The 18,185-nt window shown below is 36.4% G+C and overlaps 1 protein-coding gene across 1 annotated transcript in view; it reads left to right on the plus strand.

The window, feature by feature from the left end:
- Window positions 1-18,185, plus strand: part of STXBP5L (syntaxin binding protein 5 like) — a 216,841-nt gene that overhangs the window by 129,969 nt on the left and 68,687 nt on the right. Inside the window, 8 exon segments of the mRNA XM_009287153.1 lie at window positions 4,804-4,927; window positions 6,519-6,597; window positions 6,777-6,931; window positions 8,814-8,886; window positions 10,235-10,382; window positions 12,003-12,070; window positions 13,314-13,354; window positions 16,692-16,909. Of these exon segments, the coding sequence (XP_009285428.1) occupies window positions 4,804-4,927; window positions 6,519-6,597; window positions 6,777-6,931; window positions 8,814-8,886; window positions 10,235-10,382; window positions 12,003-12,070; window positions 13,314-13,354; window positions 16,692-16,909 (906 nt within the window).

Here is an 18,185-nt window from a genome sequence, read left to right on the forward strand (position 1 = left end):
GTCCCTGCCCACGGCAGGGGGGTTGGACTACTAGATGACTAAAGGTCCCTTCCAACCCAAACTATTCCATGATTCTATGAAACTAATGTAGTCACCCTATTTGATGGTGAAAGAACTGGAAATCTCATCTAACTCACCACTTCCTCTTCTGGCATCTTTAAGGATTGTCGGATGGCATGATCTTTTCTGGCTTATCAGTAGTATTTGATGGTGAAAGAACTGGAAATCTCATCTAACTCACCACTTCCTCTTCTGGCATCTTTAAGGATTGTCGGATGGCATGATCTTTTCTGGCTTATCAGTGGAGCAGATACTTCTGTTTAGTATCAAAAATTCCCCTGGCACCAGGCTTCTCCATTAGCACTTGGTGTATACTGTGAGAAACAGCTTATTTTCTTGTCTTTGATGGACTGTGAGTGTTCATCACCGAGGCAAGTTCTTTCTTCTCTGTAATCTTCAGATAGCTGTCCAGCTTGGTAATGTCACTCAAAATAAATGTCAGCATCCTCAAGACTCCATCCGAATACTCATCCTTTCACAGGATCAAGCCTCAACTGGATTGCTCTGTGTTACCCTTGACGGCATTGGATTTCAGTCTCCCGAGACCGGCTGTTGAGAAGGAGGCTCTCTGTTGTTATTCAGATTTGTAGAACCTGTCACTGTGCAGCACAGGAGCGAGAAGTTAACGGCAGATATTTTTGTTACAGAAGAGGAAAGGAGGCTGGTAACTGATAGTCTATCTACAAATCTAAATATTCTTCCTTTTTAAGTTCAAGATGAGGACTATATCTGCTGACATTCAATTGTTATAGAGAGGAACAGTTTCATATCTCATGAATTTAAAGATATTTCTTTTCATACAGCCTCATGAAATGCTTTCATTTCATTGTCAGTGAGAACCATTATTAAAAGGTCTCTTCCATTCAATTTTTTCACTATGTTGAATGCTGTTTTTTAATTGAGGTCTTAGAAGTAGTGGACACTCAGCTCAGATGCACACTTGCACAGTTGGCTGACAAAAGGATCATCAAGAGATAACGGTTCTCAATCCACTCGGACATCACCACTGTGAAATCTTGCCTATCCTTTCTAGGCTGCATGGCATTGTCATACTAGTGTGATGCTTCACATCACATGAGACTTGCATATTCTCCTCAGAATATGGGTAATCTTATGACAGGGAGGTGAGTTGTTTCCTACAATATTAGCAGGATCTGTCCAATACTTGTAGAAGTATGCCCTTTCATTTTCCTTGCCATCCAGATTCATGTCATGGACACGTTGCTCCTAGAATAAACAGCTCACTGAGACAACCCAATAGCTTGTAAGTGGTAGAGCTGAAGACTGGCCCCTTGTCACAGACCTGCAGCATTTACAGCTGCATTCCTTACTCCATCTTCATCATGCTATACTTCATGTCTTGAAGGCTGGGAACCTTTCACAAATAAAACATGTCTGCTCATTTCAAATGATAGAGCTTCTCACCAAGGGTAGAAAAGGATGTACAAGTTGCATCATCTGGAACTTCTCCACTTGGTATTCTTGTAAACCTGTATCTTCCCTTTAAAGCTTCTTCCTGATACTTACGGTTTACTTACTGAAGCTAAAAGTAGTCCTGTCTCTCTTTAAGCCCCCCTGATGACGGGTTAGAGGCTGCCTCAGTTCATCAACTCCTGATACAAGGAGTTTGTTTTCTTCTCTACTGTGTCAAAGCTTCTCAAGAGACTAAAATGTTCTCTGCTGCTAAAGACTCTTGTGTCTGCTCTTCAAGATGTCAGCTGCAAATTTCTTTCTTTGTGTGATGATGATTGTCATCTTCTCAGTGGCAATATGTATGAGATATTCAGGCCCTCTCAATCAGTGCTCCTATATGATGCCCTCTATAAAAGGCTTTCCTTGCAAGCCCTTTTATAAATTCCTTCAAAAGTTTATTTCCATCAATTAGTATAAACAGAGAGCACATAAACAAGACAGATCCTTCAAAGGATTCTCAAGTTATTATTGATAGTCGGCAGACACAAAAAACCAGCCATCTTCATACGCAGACTGTCTAAAAGTTTGACAGGTTGTGTCAAAGCACATTCAGAGATTCCTGAAGCATAGTCATCATCTTTCATTAGAAGACATCTCCAAAATGAAGCTGTAGAGTTCACAAGAGACATTTGCCAAATGACAACTCCCTACCTTTATCAAGCACCATGCCATTATGAAAGTACCAAGTCGGATGTGGCCCTTGCTGTAATGGTCCTGCAGTACTGCTAACACAAAGGATTCTTAAGATTCAACCAGTAGGATGAGATGAGTATGGTGCTTGTTCAAAATATGGTTAAAAGTTGTCCTAGAGTTCCCATGAGTTCTTCTAACTGGAGGAGGTTTGTGATTGGGAAGGAACTGAAATGTTGTTGGGCATGCTTAATTTTAGTACATGCTGAGTATGAGAGAAGATGGAATATGTATGCAACCACTGTGGGTATTGCAGAAGGAGAAACATACCCAATCTGGAGTGATATGCTTTATGTGCATACACTGTGTGAACATTCCCATGAGTCACCCACCGTGATGAACTCCTGTTCTACGCAAGTAACTGCTCCTTTTTTGTGTGGATGCTAACGAAGTGGCTCAGAATGCTAGACATATTCTAGCAGAGAGAAAAGTAGGGACTTATTCAGTACCACCTTTCAGTATTAGTCGTGACTCCCAGCTGATACCTCCAAAAGCAATTCTAAGTATTTCTTGCCTGTTTTGGGGCAAAGTCTAACAGGTGAGTTTGAGTTGCTGCTATGCCAACTGTCTGTGACAGGAGCACTCTGCCTCAGCTCTGCTCAACAGGAGGTTTATGCTGGCAGGTGGCACCTAGCAGCTGAGAGGCAGTTTAACAAGCAGCTTGGTACAATTGTCAGCTGCTAGTTACTAGCTCCTGCTCAGACACAGTTAGCGACTGTAACCATGTGAAATGTTTCTATGTGTGATAACACGTCAAAAGCAGATTCAAATTTGGCATGATAGCAAGCATGAATGAGCTCCTGTCGGAATTAATTTGCACGAGGATGGACATGCCTTCCGTGTAAGTGAAGCAGCGCTCCCCACAGATCTAAGGTTCTTACTACTTGAGGGCAATGGCATTGGACTCTGTATGAACCATCTTTCTGTGTTATCCTTTGTTGCTTCAATTATAGTTTGGTATCTTCTGGGTCTTCAAGAGGAATTGTGTGCCAGCCCCCCCTCTGGTAGGTAGAAGTTTGAGTGACACCCATTATGTCACTCGAAGATCCAGAGTTCACTTTGTTCAACTCCGTTTGTTGAGTCTTTATTGGCATAACTAGCTTACTAGTGTGTTAGCAAAGCATTCATATACAAGGCACGTCAGATTCCTGTTAAGATGTCTGGGTCATCTTAATGCAAAGGCTCCTTTGTGGCTATGCTGTCCAGCCTCAGGAGCTGAGTAAAGTTTTGGGAAAGGGTCGCAGCCTTTTCGTTGGTTTCTTCTCATATTCCCTCCAGACCATGAGCTGTTACCAACCGTAACAATCAATATGCTTATTAAAAGGGGAAGACCAACATGGAGATTTGAATAGTGACCAGTAGCACTTAGGTTTATTTCTGGTCAGCTTAAGCAAAATTGATATGAACAACTCCAATGCTGACTTATGAATACCCAGGCATGATTTTAAAGTGATTTGAATAAATGAGGTAAATGGCCATATGCAATTGTAAGTGCATGCAAGGCCTTAGCATTTCCTGAGTTGCAGAAATGGGAATTTATTAAACTGCATTCAAAAATAGGTCTCTTCTATTTACATTTACATAAAAACATATTGTGTTTTTTGCTATTCGGCAGCTAACATTTCTGGAAGGGAAATGGATTCAAGGGAAAATTCTATGAGTTTGTGCTTCTGAGGGGGGTGTGTGAGAAACTGTGGTATACAATGAAGCAATACTTTGTTTTGCCAGAAAATGGCTTTTACTAGTTTCCAGCACATTCCAGTGAAAATGAAGGACTTACACCATTATCCTTTCAGCTAGTTTGATGTAATTATGGATATTTTCAGTCAGTTCCCCTAATTATGCACAAAATACTAAGAACAGTCTATTAATTTTTGAAGTGTTGCTTTTTGGCATACGTAACATTCATCATGTGGTACTTGCATTGTGTACATAGGAGTGCAATATTGCTCTTCTCTGAAGCGCTATCTGTTCCAAAAGTATCTTACATCATTGTTTTGCTAATTTCCTATAGCAATGAAACAACCCTGGTCTCTTTAGCAGTTTGGTTTTTATATTAAACATCCCAGATTTCTGTGTACTTGCTCTGAAACTTAAGTATGCGGGGGGGGGGAATTATTCAAGAACAGGGTACTATTTCTACTTTTCCTAAATAGTCCTCTGGGGAAGACTGCATGTGTTTTATGTTACCTGTAAAACTTGTCACACAGAATTCCCTGTATGTTTGCCACGTGAAATACTTCTAAGGAGAGCTATCAGACATACTACAATTGCACTGTATGTCCCTTGTTCTTATGCTTTTACCTTATACCTTGTTCCTTCAATTTTGGTCTGATTCAGTACAGGCTTTCTTACATTATTGTGTTATGTTTGCATTTATAATGAATTCTTTTGCTTGACTAGCAGTAGATTACAGCTATTGGTTACTAAAAAGTGCTGGTAATGGACTTTAGACAAACAAGAACCATCCAACTGTTGATATACCACTAGATTAATATAATCCAAAGTCATACATTAAAATATCATTAGTGTAAACACTGTATTCCGTTTCAGTCTCAAGTTCTTCTTTCATTTCTGTAGGCTATTCATTCTGTTGCTTGGCATCATGAAGGGAAACAGTTCATGTGCAGTCACTCTGATGGCAGCTTGACCCTATGGAATCTGAAAAGTCCTAACAGACCATTCCAGACCACAATTCCACATGGTAATTTTGATAGTTAAAATGTATAACTAAGAAGCAATACAATATTCTTCATGCTGTTTGCTAATATCTATGTTTATTTCATTTTTTTATTGTAGCCCAGATCCAGAGTTGCTTCTTGCACAAATATTTTAATCTGCAAAGTAGCTGCAAAATATTTTAAAAATCAGAGAGCAATTTTGATCAAACTTTTTTTTTAATTGGTGTCATAAATACCTCTTACTGGGTAATATTGCTCTAATGTCTTCTTTTATCCAATTCATCTTAATAGTCTACTGCTAGTCTTTGACACCCTCAGGCTATGGGATTTTCACATTTCTTTCTTTTATATTTTGTACTTGTGTGCTCATATGTGCAATTTTCACAAGAAGTAATACATTTTGTACAAGGCACTGTGTTGCTTGTTATAGAGATGGTACAAGGTTTCTCAAGTCACTGCAATGAAGAATTTAAAGGAGCCATACTAAGAAATGGCTGTATCTTTTATGGCTGGGACTTTTATGCCATTGCTTCCTATAAATGAGGTTAAAAGGTATTAACTCTATTGCAAATCAATATGTTACCAAGAAGCCTGACTGGATGGAGAGGAAGAAAGAAGGGGAAGGCAAGATCTGTGTAGCCCAGAAAAGTTTTAGCATTTTCTTAAATTTCCTAATTCCTTTTATTTTAGCATTTTTAGTCATAGAATTGTACTTTATGTCAGAAGGGACCTCTCAGAGGTTATCTAGTCTAACCCCCAGCTCAAAACAGGCCTGATTAGATCAGTTACCTCAGGGCAGTGTCCAGCTGACACTGAACACTTGAACACTTCCAACGACAAATTGCACAACCTCTCTGGGCAATGTCTTCTGGTATTTAATGACCCTCATGTTACAAATTTTTTTGCTAATATCTAACCAGAATTTCCCATGTCACAACTTGAGTCCTTTGCCTCCCGTCATGTCGCTGTGCACCTCTGAGAACAGCCTGGATCCATCTACACTATATCCTCCAATCATGTTGTTATTGAAAACAAGCATAGGCTTTGCAAAGTAACAAAACCAAAATTGTTATTTTTTTGGTTTACAAGTGACTTTTCTCTGACTGGAAGAAAGTACTGAGCCATAAATAACCAAGAACTCATGTATTTCAATTGCACGCTTCATTTAATTTTATCACTCAACTAGTTACACTCCTAGAGCATGTACCATTTTGTCAACAGAAGGAATTGAGTCAATCTAAGAATGACTTAGGAAAAAATTAAGCTGTTTGTGGTCATAAATGTGTTCAGAAAAAAGGTATACATTTGGTCAAATTCATTAATTATTAGTTAAGTGTCATCCTTCTCAGTAATCTGCATGGGTTTTAGATGTCTTTGAAATGTGGTCTGTGGTCCTTTAGGTGTATGTGGCAGTAAAAACTTAAAGCCATAATAAATGAAATTAATTTAGACATGCATATTTTATGGAAATAGGAGCTAATACTCATCATATTCTGTAGCTTTATAGTTCCATTCTCTTACTGCTTATACAGTTGCTTCAATGTGTATGTTTTAGTTTGATAGTTCTATTATCATGATGCCTTAATACAGTTTTCATCTTCTTTCTTTCCTTAGGAAAAATTCAAAGAGATGGAAAAAAACCTGAGTCTTGTAAACCAATTCTTAAAGTAGAGTACAAGACCTGTAAAAACAGGTATGTTTTTAATTCTGTAATTCACTCAGTGTTACATTCTGGAGTTAAAGTCCTTTTAAAATCTTTCCCTCTTTCTTTTTGCAAAGCTATTTATTATTATTTAAAGGTACTAAACCTATAATGTAAACTTGTATGTACTATGTAAACTTATAATTACTATGTTGCGTTTTTTAATACAGTGAACCATTTGTGATATTTTCTGGTGGATTGTCATACGATAAGGCTTGCCGAAGACCAAGTTTAACAATCATGCATGGGAAAGCAATTACAGTTCTTGAAATGGATCACCCTATAGTTGATTTTTTAACTTTTTGTGAAACCCCATATCCAAATGGTGAGTTTATTAAGCAAAACACAGTTATGGAAAATATAAATGAAGTGATCTTCTCTCATACCTTAATTCCATTCCAGGGACTTCCATTCGCAAAGTTGTCTCCATCTCAAGAAAACCACATCACTGAAAGTAACTGGAACTTGTTTGCCTTCTCAATATAGGAAGCAAGTAATGAGAGGACAATAAAGCATGCATAAATCTCCAGATATAAGCTTGAAACACATGGGCTAGTGTGAGGAAATATTGCTATTAATCAAACGTGTGCTTAGATTTCTGACATTTTTGATGAGGCTGAAAATCTACAGATTGCTAAATTATTGAAGATTAAACTATCACTTACCTGCAAAAAAGTTCTTACGCTTCAGCCTGAATTGAACTGTTAAAAGTGTTTTGCTGCATATTGTGGGGCTACCATATCCTGAAGTACATTCACAGAAAACTCCAGAGAGTAAATTAAGAAAAGCTGTAATTCAAACAGAAACTAAGTTTAGCATTTTAAGCCATCAAGCAGAAAAGTAAAATAAATCTTTTATATGTAGCTAAATCAAATACATATTAAAAACACTTAGCAAAAATAAAGTGTATATTTGTTTCAATGTCATATAAAAATTTAATTTTCAGTAATCAAAGTTAGTTTGGGCCTTCATTGAACTGTGTCAAATACAGTGACACTTCCCAGTACAAAGATTTGGTAGCCCCTTCCCCTGCTCACACACTAATATTTAAAAATTTTGGTTTAACCTGTGTTATTCATAGCCTTGTATAAAAACAGGCCACAAATGTGCAGTCATAGCTGGCCTGAAAGGAAGGTAAATCAGTTGCTGTCAATTTACTCAGCCTTTTGGTATCAGCCATCTGAAGAGCAGTGACACTTCCCAGTACAAAGATTTGGTAGCCCCTTCCCCTGCTCACACACTAATATTTAAAAATTTTGGTTTAACCTGTGTTATTCATAGCCTTGTATAAAAACAGGCCACAAATGTGCAGTCATAGCTGGCCTGAAAGGAAGGTAAATCAGTTGCTGTCAATTTACTCAGCCTTTTGGTATCAGCCATCTGAAGAGTGTACTCTGAGCTTGCACATGCTGGAATGGTTTGCTGTTGTTGAAAAGAGAGTCGTAATTTCACATTTATATTTTTTTAAATAATTTTTATCCTATGTAAACTAATGCACCCTATGCATCAAGGGAAACATTTATTTGTCATTTTAACTGTTTATTTATAATAAAAATAAACATTAAAAAAGCATTAAATAAAAAAACAAACAATATAATCTCCTAAAGAGTGTACGGGAAGGAGCGTGTCGGTATCTGAATTGAACACAGCAGACTTACAGGATTCCTTTGGAATATTCCTTTGGAATTGCTTTGGAAATGAGGGTATTGTGTATCATCAAGTGGACTGGACCAGCTGTTCACAATCTGTTTTTGAAGAACAGTTGTATACAGTAGAAGTATTACTACTGGACAGCAAAATTCATTTTCTGTATAATAATTGGATTCAGCAATACAGTGATACACACAACTTAGTCATATTCTATTTCTTTACTTTCAGTATACCATCATGCTGGCATGCTATAATATGCCAATTCTATTTCTGCTATGTATGTTGATCAGCCATACTGCCCAAAAGTCATTTCTCTGTTCCTGTCTGGCCCTAGTTTGCACATATGTTGATCAGCAATAGTGCCCAAAAGTCATTTCTCTGTTCCTGTCTGGCCCTAGTTTGCAGATACGTCTAGTTTGTGGATATGTCTAGGATTTGTACCTCAAAACTTTTGTTTAATATACTGTGAATGTTTAGAGAACATAAATATGACTTGCTTGTTTAAAATGACTAATAGGAGAACTCCATGTCTTTCATACTTGATTCCTCGCCTACAGAATTTCAAGAACCCTATGCTGTAGTTGTGCTTTTGGAAAAAGATCTCATTGTTGTTGACCTGACACAAAGCAAGTAAGTATGAAGTCTTATATAAAGTTATTTGTATATCTTAACTGTCCAGCAAATGATAATAAAAATCCAAATGTTATCATGCAATGTCATTTTACTGTCCGAAATCATTTACTCTTGGTAATAATTCACTCTATATGTTTACCTCCACCTTAAGAGCTAAGATCAGCTAATCAACAGGAACTTATGATAATATTTGTTCTTAAGTTTGGGAATAAATCTAAATCTGTGGTCCCTTCAGCATAGCCCTCAAACATTCACTCAACATCGAAGTTAAGTAATACTTGGTCACATGCTGAATTATGACCTGAATGTGTGTTTTGGAAACCAGATTCAACTACTACTTACATGCATGCCTAACTTCACTAGACTCCACAGGGACTACCACTTAAGTATTTACTTAAGTATCTTAATAAATAATGGCATTGATTTGTAGTGGATCTACAGGATTATTTCATGATCCAGTTGCTGGTTTAAATGACAAATAGTTCTTTCACATCAGAATCAATCTTCATATCAAAGAGGAACTATACATCATGTAATGCAGAATCCAATTCTATTTATTTTGTTCTGCCTCCAACATTACCAGTAGTGTAGATCCACATTCACACTGGTATAACTAGGAACCGATTTTGCCCTTAATGTCTTGAAACATTTTAAGTGAATCATATTCTGATCTCACTTACTTTCAAGAATAATTCAAATCATCTCAGCAATATAAATGGATGTAACTGAAATCGGAACCAGATTTCCTACATTTTTGAATTGTGAATAACGTTGTGTAATATGCCAGAAGTGAGGCCTTCCTTCTTATCAGACCGTCCAAACTGATGGAAGTGAGAAATCAACTGAGATCTACTTCATCTGTAATTGCAATTGTTCATTGTAGAATCAGTAGTCTACCAACCCAATAAGCTAAGCTGCTCAATATAAAATCCACAGTTATATAAGTAGTTCTTAGGTCACAGTATATATCATATCCATGAACCTTGAAGCTTCTAGAAAATGTGTTACCTCTGTATAAATAAGATTTTGAGAGGTTGGGAAAAATTAGTTCCTAATCCTCATTCACATAAGTAGTCCTATTAGCCTTAGGAACTATACACATGAATAGGTATTTATGTTACAAGAGGATTCTTGTCACAGCAGTGGATTTTTTTTATCTTTATTTGAGTAACTGCACATTATTATTGACATTAAAAACAATACATATGTTTGAATAAATAAGGGAAAATGTACTTTATTAGTAATTTTTTACTTAGATTCTTTTATACACTTTAATATAAGAATATGTTTTCTTCTATGGCTCAGTTTGTCACAGTGCTTCTAATAAATTGTCTTCCTTAACTAGTTTTCCAATCTTTGAAAATCCGTATCCCATTGACATTCATGAGTCACCTGTTACCTGCACAGAATATTTTGCGGACTGTCCTCCAGATTTGATTCCTGTACTCTATTCTGTAGGAGCAAAACATAAAAAGCAAGGATACAGCAATAAGGTAAACAAAACCAATATTTTTTTTAAACAAAGAAAACAGATGTACAACCTATGTTTTTGTAACATCTTACCAATTTTCATTTTACTTCTTTAATAATCACTTTCAAGTTGGTCCAACCAGCAGTTTAGCAGCATGCTTACAGCCTGGTATTTGTCCCTCAGAAACACCATTGCTTAAGCACAACCATTAATGACCATTATATAGGACTTAATCATTAGGCTGCTGAAGTTATGCCAGATCAGACTGAGTTAAAGAAAATCCATCAGTGTACAATTCAAATTTGTATGGATAAGTTATCGCTATCAAAGAAAAAAGTGAAAACATTATAACTGAAAGAACCTAGCAGAAGAGCTGCAGTGAAAGGTGAGGGTTGACAGCATGTCTGTGAGATTTTTATTAAATAGGGATTTTAATAATTATTTTACTGAGCTACCAAAGTCTTAATGCTTTTAGAAATAGCAACAGCTGCAGAAATAAAAAGAGGAAATGCAATTATTTTATAAATTACAAGCATTAATCTGGTTATGTTTTGACTAGAACTAATCCATCATAATAAATAAATTAGAAAAAATATTGGGTAAAAAAATCAGACATCATCAGTTTTCTATTCATATTAACAAAAGTATTCTCCTTGGAGCTGCCTTGTTTTCCATGAACTGAGAAACCGGGCCCTATCTACTTCTTATAGATCTTGATTCAGCAATGTGCTTCAGAAACTATTTTTCTCTTATTTGAATTTGTCTGCTTATCTATCCTTACCTCATATACATAGTTTCCCAAACTTTTCACCACCTACCTGTATTCATTGCACACTCTCTTGTCTCCTTGCTTTATTTGTGCACTTACAAATATACACTCTGAATGTAGGTAGCCACTCTTTGCCACCCACCCATTTCTGTACCCACAAGCATCCATTCCGTGTATCCACATAACCAGTTTGTGCTCGCAGTTTTTTTTCCACCCACTTATACTCTGCACACGTCCTCATCCACTCTGCACATATGTCGTCCTCCACATCCTGTGTCCTGTATCCATACATATCGAGCTTTAGGCACACACCAGCATTTCGCTCTACCAGCCTAGACCAAGGAAGAAAATGGGAGTCTTGCCATTAGTAAACAAAAAGCAGAGAAGAGATGATGATTTCCTATGTTCTGTAAAAGTTGCACTCCCTTATCTCACATCTCGTGGCATCATGCTCAGATATTTGTTCCTGGGCCAGCTTCTTCAGTAGTCTTCATCCTCAAAATAGGGTCTCAGCCTATTCAATGTCCTATAGAAACTCCAAGAGTCAAGCAATCTGAAAAGAGTAGCAGAACTGTTTGTTACTCTTTCCTCTAGTTCCTATTTTGGATTGTTGAGTGTCAGCTGTGCAGAAATATTTTAAAAACATAGAACTTTAATTGATAACATAAAAATGTTATTAAGTTTCAAAAGCCTTAATTGATAATATAAAAATGTTAGTAAGCTTTAAAAGCCTTGAATGCTACATATTTTTGTTCCTTTTATGAGTTGTATTGCCTTTTGGAGGAAGATGTTGCTTACTCCTGAGTTTAAAAATTAACGAAGCAGGATTCATCAGAATTAGTTGTGATCTCTGTACTCTTGTTGTTTGTTTAGGAGTGGCCTATCAGTGGCGGAGCATGGAACCTTGGAGCTCAGACATATCCCGAAATCATTATTACAGGGTGAGAATGAAACTGAGGATTGGTACTTTTAAAATGTTAGTGTCTACAGCTTTTGATTGTGGGTTAGCTATAGATAAGAGTTGACCCTTCACAGAGTATGCATATCCTGGCCTCTTCATTTGAGGTATGTAGTTTTTCTCCCTTGTGCAGAGTCACCACAGAAATTCCCATTTGCTGTAGAAAATAGAACTTTGTACTCAGGGGTGAACTACCATTAAGAATTACCATTTGAGGCCCCAGTGTTAGACAGCAAGTCTATATACCTGTGAAGATGGGGTCTTTGGAAAGCAGAATCCATTACAAGAAAATATTTTGGCCTTGAAGGGCATAGAGAATAGCTTTAAAAAGGGGAACAGCTGTTCTTCTATAGCTGTTGTCCTTTGACCTTCTGGGGACTTTGTATCTGGGGACAGTTTGGGAATTCATTTTAATACCCCAGCATTAGTGAGGGTGTGGTGCACTGGGATGAATTTTACCTTGTGAGTGGAGAGACAGCCCCATAGCAAAAAGGCATAGAAAGGCTCAGATTGCAGTAGAAGCCCCGTGAGCAATGCCTGATGGATTTTCAAGGGGCCATGCTGTAAAACAGAAGCTATTCAGCTATGATGCACTCTGTGTTTCCTTCTGGTCTCAGCCATGCTGATCATAGCAATATATTGCTATAATATCAATGATACTTAACACCTGTTTTTAAAAAGTAACATTATGATGTGTGCAATAGTACCAATAAGGTGATGAAGGGATTATTCTCATTTTAAACAGAAATGTCTCCTTTCTCCAGCTTTACTTCGGGGATGATTTTATGTTAATAAAAAGAACACAGCTGTAAGGTAGTAAGCAAAATGAAGTTACCCTCTGTCTTTTCAAAGTTCATTATACATGGCATTTTTAGAGTGCGTAGGCTTGATGCTGGCCCACTGCAAAGCCAAAAGTGCTGTAACTTAAACTTGTCATTAGTATGGGAATTAATTTCTTGCTGTTGCGATCTTAAAATTCATTGGGAGCTTAGTTTTCTGTAGGAAATGCATGAAAAAGTATTTTATTAACAGAATCAAACTAACTAATAACAAAATATTTTCTTATAGTTAGTATATATATCATTATATATTGTCAGTAAGGTATGGAGAGTTACCACATGAGCAAGATATGGTTTTTTTGCTTATGTTTATCACTCACTGAAAGTAGAAGATGTTTTTAGAATTGCATCTTGTTTTAACACATTTAATTTTTATATTTTTTTAAGCCATGCAGATGGATCAGTAAAGTTTTGGGATGCTTCTGCCAGTAAGTTTCTAAAGTTCACTTTTATATAATGCTGACAAATCACACACACACACACACACACATATATATAAAACATGATATTTAACAGTATGAGTAGTAATACCCGGGATGATATAATTAGGAATAATGAGGTGAAATTAAGCAAATTTTTATTAAATTAGGAAAAAAAACACTGCTAATGAGGTATATTAGAGAGAAAAGAGTGAAAGTCTGTAAGAGGAACAAAAACTCCAGATCCAACATACCAAAACCTGTGAAGGACGAAGTGTTGGTAAAAAATCCCTAGGGCATAATCTTGTTGTATGTATAAAAAAGTGGGCTCAATTAGATCTAATATTCAGTTCCAGTTGTCATGTCTCTTCTATTCTGAGTACAATATAGTCTTTTTTACAGCTAAGTAAAAATAAAATACTAAAATACAATAATACTTCTCAATACATGTCTAATCTGGTGAGGGTGGAGAAGACCTAAATCTTTTCTTGTCCAGTCTCAAGTTCCAGGAAATAATTGGGAAGCATTTCCATTCATCCTAGCAGGAAAAAGCTAGGAAAACAAATACTTGTTCCATACATTCTAGCTATAACTACACATATAAAAACCCAGCATTTTCCCTTACAGAAAATACATATGGTACTTATTAGTAAAGTATATTTATTAAAAATATACATACATTTTGGTTGAAAGCTAAAATATTCTGGTTCAAATAATGTGACTGTGCTTAACAAAAGTTGCAGTAGAGTTGCCTTCTATTCTGTCTCTTCTGTGGTACAGGGATGCCTGGGTAGAATATCTCTTTTATGAAGTATCAGTCTCTTAAAGAAAAGAGTGTGTGAGAAACTTCTGTATGAAATGTTAGGCATACAGAGATTTAATTTGACCCTAATAACCAGTCAGTAATGGTCGCCAAGAACACGGAGTATGAGATACTTAAACTACCTGCTACTTCCACGTTGTGCCACAGAATTGTAATGATTAATACTGCTACCATTTCCAGCAAAGTATGGGGAATGTTTACAAGATTTTTATGTCAGCTAAACCTGATGACTTTGTCAGGTAGTTCTCTTTTTGCCTAATACCAAATATTTTCACTCATCAGGATGGACAGAGAAAATTAGGATTTCCAAAGCCTCATTTCACAAAGGAATTTTACATAGGCATGTCAACTGAACATGACTAGGAGTTCTTTTTCTATTATATGATTTGTCTATTTGGAAATGGAGGAAAAACAGATACATGCTGCTTGGAGTTTACATCTTACAGCATTTTCAAGTTACTGTGAACACCAAAAAGAAAAAAATTTTAATGAGGTAAACAGTTTATCTGCAAAGACAGAAGTTTGAGAGTGCTTTAATTTGAACAAAAATAGGATAATGACTTTTATTTAGAGAAGCAGTGTGAGGCATTAGACCTTGCCTTGTGCATACTTCATTACATACTTACGCTCTTGACAAAGAATGTGCAAACGCAGGCATTAAAATTAGGGTGAAACAATACAGACTGTTGCAAGACCCCAAAGCATTTAGTGTATACACTGCACAGGAATCAGTGTGCTAGTCATTTCTTCTATAGTTCTGGCAGGAATGGGGAAAGGAAAAAACTTCTCACAGGGAATATAAACATAACCCACTAATCAGTATGTACATGCTGCAGTAGGAATTTTTCTTAGCGGTAAAAGCTTAGATGATCGTGAATATTCACAATCCCTTCAACAGTAATGGTACTTTCAGTGCATCTCTGATGTCCTGGTCTTAGTCCTGCTTTTCAGGGCATGTACTGAGTTACTGGTGCTGTACTTGGTGGTACTTCTTTACAAGGTTTTAATTATTACAAAGCTTTATTATTTACAAGGTCTTAACTTTTTTTAATGGACTTCAAATTTTGTTTGAGATTTCATAGCAAACTTAATATCTTACTGGTATTTGAAGGCACAAAATACTTTGCTTTGAGACATATTTTAATTGTGTAATTTTGTATCTGAAAGCACAGATTTGTGGGAGACAGGGAATTGCTAGGCCACTGAAGCAGTTTTCCAAAGGTATCTTTGCTCAAAAGCCATTGCTGTTTCTTATTTGCCCTTGTGCAGATGGTACCTAGTAATTCACAGAAGCATAGAGAGTCTGGCTTTGTACTTGTGCCCTATGATTCTGTAATTCTTCCAATCCTAGTATGCATGGACCCATGATGTCTGATTTGAAGTGCCACTCTAGATTTGCCACTGTGACTAAGGGCATTCTGAGGCCTCTTCCACTGCTGCAGAAGGCAGGAAGAATTATATATTCATTACAGAAACACTTGCTGTAATTTGTGAAAATTTTGTAGCATTTTATATGCTAAAACTTTTAAAAATATAAAAAATGTTACATGCTAAAACTCCTGCAATATATCTGCACTGCAAAATGAAAATGTAATTTTGCTGTGTTCGTCCTCCAGTTACATAACTAAAACACCGTTCTTCCATCTTTTTGTTGGTCTTGTTACACTAGCTAGCTAGACTGATCTACCACAATTACACTAACATATGTGATCCTTATGGGTCCCTTCCAACTCGAGATTCTATGATTCTATGTAACCGCTTTGCCTTTATGTATATACACACCTTTATAGGTGCTGTGCCTGACTGACTTTTTCTGACCTTATGCAGTTATTAATTAATGCCACTGATAAATTAATGTAAAAGTAGTAAAAAACAGGGAGGAATGTCAATAAAACAAAATGGGGTTAATTATAATCCCTCCTTTACCTCCAGAATTCACTGCAGTGGAGTTCTAGTCTTGACAAAGGCTTCTGGATATTAAGGTTTTATATACAGGTATAAATACAGATTTACTTGTTAGTCAAGAAATTCAAAACATTTTAGACGTCCTGTTCATTCACAAAGTCTTTGTTGCCCAGGCTACCAGAATACTTTCTTAATGTTTTCTCTTGAAGTGCCATACAGTCTTTACATTCTAGCAAGACAATAACCTCAGACAAATGAAATCTTAGTTTCACATCTCATTTGGAAAATAGCAGCATTATCAGAGTCTCTATATAACATTGAGTATAAGCCTAATTATGGACATAATGGTTAACATACACCTTTGACATCCTGTCCCAGAAAGTACTAAGAAGTATTTCACAGACAAATATCCGTTTTGGAAATATTAAATATGTATCTTACCAGTACTATGTACCAGAATATTATCTGTGTTGTGTAATACCCATCTTCTTCTCCTCTTAGGCTTTCATAAGATTCTTTGTTATGCCACAACTGAAAAGAAAATGGGAACTGAGGCATTTTATAACTGATTTGCTTCATGTTAGTCAGTATTTTTTTATATGTTTCAATATATTCCAGTTACTCTACAGATGTTGTACAAATTAAAAACATCAAAGGTCTTCGAAAAACAGAAACTGGGAGAAGGAAAAGCAACAGCTGAGATTGTGGAAGAAGATCCTTTTGCTGTTCAGATGATGTACTGGTGTCCTGAAAGCCGAATTTTCTGTGTGGCAGGAGTTTCTGCATATGTGGTTGTTTACAGGTTCAGCAAACATGAAGTAAATACTGAAATTGCAGTAAGTCCTTCAGAATTTTACTCTCTTATAAAAGAACATAATTTTTAAATCAAATTGCCTTGCTGTATCTGTGCTCACATACTTGAATAAAATTAATATCAAGCTGTATAAATATAGGTTTAGGGACATTCCATTTTAAACATTTTGAGTGAAATCTTGATCCTACTTAAGTTAGTGACAAAAATCTGAGGTTTGGGGAGCCAACTCTCTGTTTTTTTCCTTTGAAATCTGTGCTGTTTGTTACTATTAGACATAGTTTGCTTTTGAGACTTTAAGATACGGTAAATCTCTGTTGTACTTACCTGCTCTAAAAATAATGGCTGCTGTATGTTTTTATCAGATAATGTACATTGTGTACGTACATAATAATGCTCTTTTTAACTCAAGTATTTTATCTCTTTAATTTATGTTCATAGTGTTTGTACCACAAGGGGACTGAAAATTATCACTGGCTTTAACAAAATAAAGAGTTGATTTTTTTTCTGGCTTATGCTGACTTTGTTTCCCTAAAAATGGACACTCTATGAAATGCCACACTATTTATGGCTAAGCACTTGATATTTTCCTAAGCTTTCTGTTGCTCTATCCTGTTCAAATACTCCTTTTTCTGTCTTCATGTCTTAAGCAATCACCTTATTTCAGGTAGAATCATACAGTTCATGTTCTTTTAACTGCACTGCAATCACCTTGTACTTATCATTGCTGTACAGCAAGTCTGACTTTGGTTTAAACCTTGCATTTTTGCACAGGAGCCACAACCACTGCTAACAGTGTGGCTGAACAGCATTTATGATGTAAAATATTCTTTCTTAAGTCTAAAGTTTAACAGCAGACTACTCTTCAGGCAAAGCCAAACTAAACATGACTGCCTCTCCTTCAGGCTTGCCATTCTCTGGTGCTGGAGAACAGTTTGCAACTCAAGACACTCTCTTACCAGAAAGTATTTCTTTGCATCTGCCAGCTCTCAACAAACCCCAGGGGCTGACCCAAAATTTCCCTTTCATTTTCCACCTTGCCCGATCACAGTTCTTTTCATTTTCATGCTATTTTAATGTACTTTAGAAAGTCTATAGTTCTAGCCTGGCAAAAACATGTGTCATTTTTGGCCTGTAGCCATGTGCCATCTGGTAAGGAAATTCATTACCTATAGCTGTTCTGTTGTTTTTCTCTCATTTTTTCCCCCCAGAGGCAATTATTAAGCTAGCTGAATGTGTCCTTTCAGGAAAGTTTTAAAACTAATGAACAGTAATTTCACATTACTGACCAGCTCATGTAT

The sequence above is a fragment of the Aptenodytes forsteri genome, unplaced genomic scaffold (genome assembly GCF_000699145.1).
Source record: "Aptenodytes forsteri isolate BGI_AS27 unplaced genomic scaffold, ASM69914v1 Scaffold216, whole genome shotgun sequence".
Lineage (NCBI taxonomy): Eukaryota > Metazoa > Chordata > Aves > Sphenisciformes > Spheniscidae > Aptenodytes > Aptenodytes forsteri.